Consider the following 7,698-nt stretch of genomic DNA (forward strand, 5'->3'; position numbering starts at 1 on the left):
TTTCACACCGTAGCACAATCCTACAAAACACCCCCACCCACCCCTCACTTAAGGAGTAACATGCTGGCAGATACTGAAAATGGAGTTGCTTTGGGAAGAGAGCACTGCAGAGCAGCTGAGCACAAGCAAAAACCCTCTCCAAATCCTGGTGGCACCCCACAACCAAGAGCTTGCAAGCATCCCTTCCTGCAGCCCCTCAGGCTGCAATCCTGCAAGAACTTACCTGGGAACATGTTCCATTGAAGCTAATGGGGCTTCTGAGGAAACATGCAACTTATTTGCACAGTAAATAAATATTATTCTAAACACCTCAGATAGATTTAACAGAGCAGCCACGTTTTACATGCATGAAGCCCTGGGCTTCATCAAAGGGATCTCAAGCAGCAGAGCTGGGAAGGGTTCTACCCCGAGACCTTGCAGAGCTAGTCAGAGGAGCAGTGAAGAAGCCCACAGGGAGATGGACTAATTGCTGCTTAGTGTATAAAGTAACTTAAACTAACATTTGACTCATTTTCAACACGACAATCCAGTTAGTGCATATCACAGTGAAAAGGCTTGAAGCTGTTTTAGAACATGAACACAATCAGATATGGCCTTGTGGCAAGAACCAGACAGAAGGAACACAGTGAGCACTCACTCCCAATATAGGTTCTTTCCCTTTTTAAAAAAGTGTAACTGAAGGCTGTTTAATGCTCTTCTATGCTATCACTGCGTAGTCTTACGGACAATATCTGTATTGAAAAATTGATTTATGGATTTTTACTTCCTTACCCTTTTGATGAACCCCTGAAAATATGTATATTTTTGCATGGGCATAAATCCCTGCGTGCACTGCTCTAACAAAACTACAAGCCCCCAAGTTCCTTAGGGAAATTCGTAACATTTAGGTTGGTATAGTACATGAAGTTTATATCACACACCTCAGTGAAGGGAGTGGCAGCTGCAGCCAGAGGATGTTTGTTTTATATTGGGTCCATACCTACTCTTGGTTCAATTAAGCAGCGGATTCTAGATGGAACATTCCCTCCCTACCCTCCCACACATACTTATTTTCTTTAGCTTTTGAATTTAGCAATCAAATGTTTAGGAAACCTTTAGTTACCCCCACTTCAAACAATATTTAACGTGAACTTGCATCGCATTCAACTAATTTTACATTTCGTATCATTGTAGCGGACTTCTACAATGGGCTTAGATTGCCTAGAGAGAGGACTCAAAAAACCCTCCTGAATTCTAACAAAGGCAAGACTCCCACTTCTTTTACCCTAGCTACGTCAAGACAAAGCAGCACTCAAAGTCAGTCCCCAAGTGTCTAGGAAGGGGCCAAGACATTGGATGGTTAACAATGCTAACTCATCATGTCAAGCAGGTCAGAGATGCGGGCAGCCACCTGGAAAAAAACTCAGGAAGGCAGGGAAGGCCAAGCTAGTCTCAAGCAGAGATGATATAGCACAAGCCAGATAGCTTTGCTTGCTCAAGGAAATGGCAAATGAGGCCCTCTCCATAACCAGCAAGATTCACTGCCTTTCTAGGATCACAGTAGGATATTCAAGAGAGATACTCCCTGCAGCCCCTTTGTGGCAAGCTTTCCCTTACTAATCCGGCATTAGCACAACTTTAGAGCAATGGTGTAATCCCAGCCGCACTGCACTGGCTCACACCAGGAGCCGCTGTCATTAGGCGGATAAGGAGCTGTGGTGCGAATATTGCTGCTTAACAGGATTAAGGCAAAGAAAAGGAGACCAAACCTCAGGGGTGGGGTGGCAGCTGCCATTACAGCACATCCACACCACAGAGCCAGCCACTGCTTAGAAGACTGTGCTGCAAAAATGGGTTCAGGTTCAGTCTAGGAGGTGGATTCACGAGAGGTGCTTGTTCCTTTAAGTATCCTAGCATCCTCAAAAGGCTACTTTTAGGAACAAGAAAAGGAGGGAAGAAGTCCAGTAGGAGCAAACATTTCCTGCCTGAATCCTAACTGGTTATCCTGAGCTGCACTACTGGTCCTTGCATTCTTCTTATCCCCCACTCCCGGCAAGAGCCCCAATAGCTGATTATTGGCATGCCAGAGGGGGAGCTGCACTGTGTGATGAGGCTCTTGGTGGAGCCCAGTGTAAAGAAATCCTCACCCACCACCGGAAAGGACAAGGGCAAACACACACACAGCAAGTTTGGCATGGAAGTTTTATTGAAACAGATTACGCTTGGATGTTGCTCTTGGCACTGAAAGCCATGTAATACACAAGGAGACCAATGAAAGCTGCCAGCACCTCAGTGGAGACCCACGGTCCGCTCCAGGCACCCTTATTAATTGGGGCAAGGGAGAGGAGGAGAAAAGAGAACAGAAAACATGTAAGTCACAGAACTAGGCATACAGAGAGGCATCAGGAACCTTGTAGCTGAATCTTTTTGGTATCCCCGCTTTTGGCCTGCTGTGCACTTCCAGGGAAGATCACAGAACAGCAGCGCCAAGGATAAGGAGCCTTGAGAGACTTAAAAGATTATTGGCCATGAAGGCAGATGGTTTCTACAGAGGGCAGGGATTTGCATTCAAGGTTTAACCCTGGCTCAGGTGTAGAAATAATCTCAACAGTCAAGCAACAAATTGGGGATCAGGCCTCAAACTGAGGAGACATTTTCAGCCAGTGCCCGAAGTGCAAATCACAGCCACCCCAACCAAATTGAAAGGGACATAAAAAGCCTCCTTCTGGACCATCCCTTTTTGCCCAATAGCTTGTTGCAGGTTCTCCTCCACCAGCACTTGCTGACCTCTCCATCCAACCCAAAAATCAAAGTACAGAGAGTATACTCTGCCTTGTGCACAGATGACCCATGCTCCACAGTCCCGTTTTGGTGGGGCCCAGGTATCGGCTTCTGCCTTGTGGCAAGGGGCCCAAATTTGGACTCTTGGGTAATGTTCCATGGTGCCCATCATAGAATAGACCCACAAACTACCATCCTCATTAGAGCACTGAAAGATCTAGCATGGCTGTAAAAGACATTCCACCTTGTCTTGGGCACTGGCCACCCCTGGAAGCAGCCCCTTTCCCCAGAGAGGAGCAGGCTGCCCAGCTCCTCTTCCTTTACTCACTCGATGATCCACATTGACCGAAAAGAGGGGTTTGATCTCAGAGACATCCTCATTGTTGCGCTGAGCCTGGGGGGGGGGGGGAGAGATAGAATTGGGATATCATGAGTTTACATACAGTTAAACAGGGCTCCTTGTGGGATAAATTTTCTCTCCACAGATCTGGTATCACTCTCCTACAAGGAATAGCTCTGCAGGGAAATGTCCAGTGGAGACCGGGAGGACTAACATATTAAGATTTGAAATATTTTCTTTTCTTTTTTAAGTACTGGGGCTCAGGTTGCCATGGGATCCTTGCCATCCACCATTAAAGGAAGGCTCACTCTTTCGAGTTCCAAGTGTGCGCAGACAGGCTTCAGTTGCTCAGTGGTAAGTGAGACACTGCATACTTCTCAAAATGGGAGGCAGAGTAAGGACAACAAATGTTAGAAGACATGGAGTAAGAGCTGTGAGACTAAGGCCAAGAGTACCAGCAAGAGCTTTCTTTCCTTATGGTACTAGCAAGGTCATGTCACCTACAGCCTGTGTAATTAGCTAATCCATCCCCTTCACCCACCAGGGGGCAACCTCACCTTGCGCAAGATGCTATAGGACTCCTCATCAAAGAACTTCACCTCGTAGGTGCCAGAGCGAGCCAGCTTATGCTCCATGCTCCAAGAGACCTGCCAAAGAAAGGGATGGGTAATCAGTGCTGAGTGAGGATGGGCCCTCCCCCTGATCAGAGGGGAACACAGATGGGCACGCACACAAAAGATGCTTGCGCACATGTGCCACCCGCTTCAGTAGCCAGGGCTACAACAAGCCAGACTGGCCAATGGTTCGGAGTAGCAGCTTGCTTTAGCATGGAGTACACTATGGAGGGATCTATGGAACCAGACCCGCCATAAATCCAGAGCCATGCATTTGTGCAGAAGGACTGCAATTTCCTAACTTGAATTTATGCAGCATAAAGACTGTCAACTTGTTCAGCAATGCCAACGTCAAACATTAAGCCCAAAAAACATAAGGCAGTTAGAGCCTACTTTCTTTAGTTGTTGGCAAACTGCACAACTTTCCAATCACCATCACGAACAAACCATATTGGGTAGAAAAGGGTGTATTCTACAATATTCTTGCTCTGGTTACCATTATCCCCATGTGTAAAACATGCCCTGATTGTTATACAAGTCTGATGAATCTGGCTTAGTTTTCACTGTTTTTGTCTACGTTTTCAAGTAATGAAAATGAACATTAAAAAATGCTTAAACAAGCTGGAAGAAATATCCAGGATTCTGGATTTTAACAATGCATCACACGTTGCAGAGAAGCCTGAAGGGAGCACATTCTCTACACACGATGTATTAAAAATGCCCATTCTCAAAATATTCCCAGCAGTTAATGTCAATTAAGCTTGCCCCATCCAGAAGATATATGACTGAGCTAGAATTTAAACTCAAATCTGAGACTGTTCTTCCCAGAGTGTTACTAGCATTTTGCTGTCTCTACCAGAAATCACTGCTTGTTCTTACCTGATAGCGGCCAACATCCTGACCCCGAGTAACAGGAAACTGCTTGCCATTGACATCTGCATAGAGAGCAACATTCTACAGAGAGAGAGAGAGTAGGATGAATATCAAATCAAAGGGAATCACAGCATGCCCTACTGAAAGCTCAAGGACAATGGGAAAGGCAAATCTTTCTAGGTCAAATGCCAACATCCCCTCCAAGTTATAGGGGTTGTAGGGTCTTTGGTAAAGATTCCAGAGAGCCCCTGGATGCACCCTTTTTGTCCCTTTCCCAAAATGTACATGTGCCACCCACATCAGTGGCGGGCACTACAGCAAGCCAGGCCAGCCAATGGTTCGGGGAGGCAAGTTAATGTAGCATGGGGTACACTATGGAAAGCCCATGGATTGGGACCCACCATAAATCCAAATCCATGCAGATACTTGGGATGCGCTCATTGCAAAACGGGAAACCCTAGCCCATTATCAAATCTACAAGGTGGCACTTTATTTTTAGAAATGAAATAAGCCAAGTATTCCAGCACTCACTTGTGCTCCGTTCTTACAGGTGAGGGAGATCTCAACAACAAAGACAGTCTCTGAAGAGATTACAGCATCTGAGGTAGTGTAGTAGGATGGAGAGATGACTGGGTCTGTACAGGTTTCAGCTGATAGGAAAGAGAAAATGGCTTATGAATCAACACATTATGAACCTGAAAAGGGATAAGCAAGCATCTGAGGCCATTCATAGAGGATGGTCTACATGAAATGTTCCTACGGAGCTCAAGATGTCAGAATGCACCTTAAGGAATTGCTGGAACCACCTACTGCTACCAACTGATTAATGAAAGGATCCTGTTGAGAGAACTGGATCTAAGGCTCAAGTAGTAGAGAAAACACACATCCTACTAGTTAAAAAAATAACGTTCAAAAGTTAGTAATAATCACAAGCTACTCGCATTCGTGACAAGATAGGCATGTGTGTCCATGCACATACCCATAAATCTATGAAATATTTATAAAACTGGGCCATTTGTGAATTGCTACATCTCAATGTGGTGGCACCCCAACTGTGGAACTCCCATCTTAGGAAGACTCAACTTATCAGCTTCCTCAAAATTGCTAGACAGCTGGTCTTTTCAGAGGGTGTTTGTAATGTTGGCTCACAATCTGAGTTAGATTTAACTACAGAACATTGATTTTAGTATGCGTTGGTTGATTATGATTCATATTTTTGTTTTATCATTTTCTGCAAATTGCATTGCCAACTGCTTCAACAGCATTGGCTAGAAATTGGTCAAAACATTAAGAAAGGTCAGATAAAATAAAGTTTCTAGATGTGTCAAATATTAATCCAAACCCCATCAATAAAAGCTAGTAAGTTTTAACTTGGCTGTTACCATTTTATGTACGGTTTATGTACCTGGCCTTTACCGGTTCATGTACTGCCTCATTATACACATGCACACTGGTAAAACTGCACATTATAAAGGTACAAGTAGGAGCTGCAATGAAGTGTTCAAGATGCATACATTATGTTCCCCTGAAGCACCATTTTAAGAAAGTCATTAAGTATCCCTGTATATTTTCTCTTCTCCCTTCTCCTTTCTGTTCTGTGCAAGATCTAGCCCCAAGAAAGAGCTCTGTGAAAACACAAATGATTGCTTGCTGCTTTCTAACTTGACATTAAGCTCCTGCTGTTGTTTGGATGAACTGCTCCAGGAATACTTCATTAACATCTTCCAGGATGACGGAAAAATCCAAAGTTAACACAATATATTTTACTGAAACAAATGGGGAAGGCTGTAAAGAAGTGAGCAAGCTTTAGTGTTTGTCAACACTTTTCATCAGGCCAGAGCTTAAGCAGTGAGAACAAAGGAGGGGAGCAGATGGGAAGTGTCATACGGGCATATGGTAAAAAAGCCACTATGAAACAGAGGCACTACAGGCAGAGTTAGGCCCAACTGCATGATTCCAAAGACGACCCTCTGAATTAGACATAACTTCCAAATAAGACCAATAACGATTCAGCTACACTTTGTGAAAAACGACAATCCCCAACCCTATCAGGCTGAGCCTTGGCATGTGGCTGTGAGGTGTTTCTACTCATAGAATCCTAGAAATGTAGAGTTGGAAGGGGGACCTGAGGGTCATCTAGTCCAACCCTCTGCAATGCAGCAATCTCCACTAAATGCCCATCCAATCTCTGCTTAACAACTTCCAAGGAAGGAGAGTCCACTGCCTTCAGGCCCTTCTCTGCCTGAGACCCTGGTGCGCAGCTGCCAGTCAACAGGGGGCTAGGTGGGAAAATCCTTTGACTACCTTCCTATGTTCCTAAGAAAACCCCTGGAATGGGTCAGCTCACAAGGCCTGTCCAGGGCGGCCATGCCTGGCGCGCAGGTGGGGCCACGTGGGGAGCCTTGAGATACCGAGGGGGAAGTGGGGAGTTTCCTCAACCTCGCCCTCCAGATATTTCTGGCCTACAACTCCCATGATCCCTAGCTAGCAGGCCCAGTGGTCAGGGATGATGGGAATTGTAGTCTCAAAGACATCTGGAGGCCCGATGTTGCGGAAGCCTGGTTTACACCGTGCGCTAGACAAGTCCAACCGAGCTGGAAGGAAAGGCTTGAGGGCAGCACGAACAGCTCGGTCACCCGCCCCCTGGGCCCGCACAGCGACCCGCGAGGTGGGCGAGCTTCCCGGGGCCAAGACACGTGTCCCCAACATTTCGCACACGCGTTTCTTCCCCCTACCCGACGCTGCCCACAGAACCCGAGAACTGCGGAGCTGGAAGGGACCCGAGGGTCATCTAGCCCACCCCTGCGAGGCAGGAGCCTCTTTGTCCGGGGGGGGGCGAGTCTCAGGCTCTACCAGCCGAGCCATCCCAGGCCCCCGGGAAGCCGGAGGAAGGGCCGGCCCGCCCTCGCAGCCGCGGGAGGTGAGCGTACCTCGCGCCCCGCTCAGCACCAGCAGCGCCGCCGCCGCCGCCAGACGAAGCAGCCTCAGCCCGGCGCCCGCCATCGCCGACCAGCGAGACGCGACGAGGAAAAGGAGCGGCCCGCCTCCCGCGCGGGGGACGCTGGGGCCGAGGGCTCCCACAGCCAATCCGCTGCTCCGTCACCGAGTGAC

The 7,698-nt window shown here is 47.2% G+C and overlaps 1 protein-coding gene across 1 annotated transcript; it reads right to left on the reverse strand.

The window, feature by feature from the left end:
- Positions 1-2,167: 2,167 nt before the first annotated feature.
- SSR4 (signal sequence receptor subunit 4) lies at positions 2,168-7,679 on the reverse strand. The gene is made up of 6 exons (XM_081844578.1): positions 7,518-7,679; positions 5,119-5,237; positions 4,594-4,668; positions 3,658-3,747; positions 3,089-3,154; positions 2,168-2,300 (listed from the first exon to the last, which is right to left on the reverse strand). Exons 1-6 carry the CDS (start codon positions 7,588-7,590, stop codon positions 2,196-2,198), a joined length of 528 nt encoding a protein of 175 aa, XP_081700704.1. The 5' UTR covers positions 7,591-7,679; the 3' UTR covers positions 2,168-2,195.
- Positions 7,680-7,698: the final 19 nt, after the last annotated feature.

The sequence above is a fragment of the Podarcis erhardii genome, assembly GCF_964252035.2.
Source record: "Podarcis erhardii genome assembly, chromosome: 17".
NCBI classification, from domain to species: domain Eukaryota; kingdom Metazoa; phylum Chordata; class Lepidosauria; order Squamata; family Lacertidae; genus Podarcis; species Podarcis erhardii.

Coding starts and splice junctions, on each gene's coding strand:
- SSR4 (XM_081844578.1), bottom strand. CDS start 7,590: ATGGCGGGCGCCGGGCTGAGGCTGCTTCGTCTGGCGGCGGCGGCGGCG. Junction 3,748..4,593: donor AGGATGTTGGCCGCTATCAG/GTAAGAACAAGC, acceptor TTTCTTTGGCAG/GTCTCTTGGAGCATGGAGCA. Junction 2,301..3,088: donor CGGTCAATGTGGATCATCGA/GTGAGTAAAGGA, acceptor CCAATTAATAAG/GGTGCCTGGAGCGGACCGTG.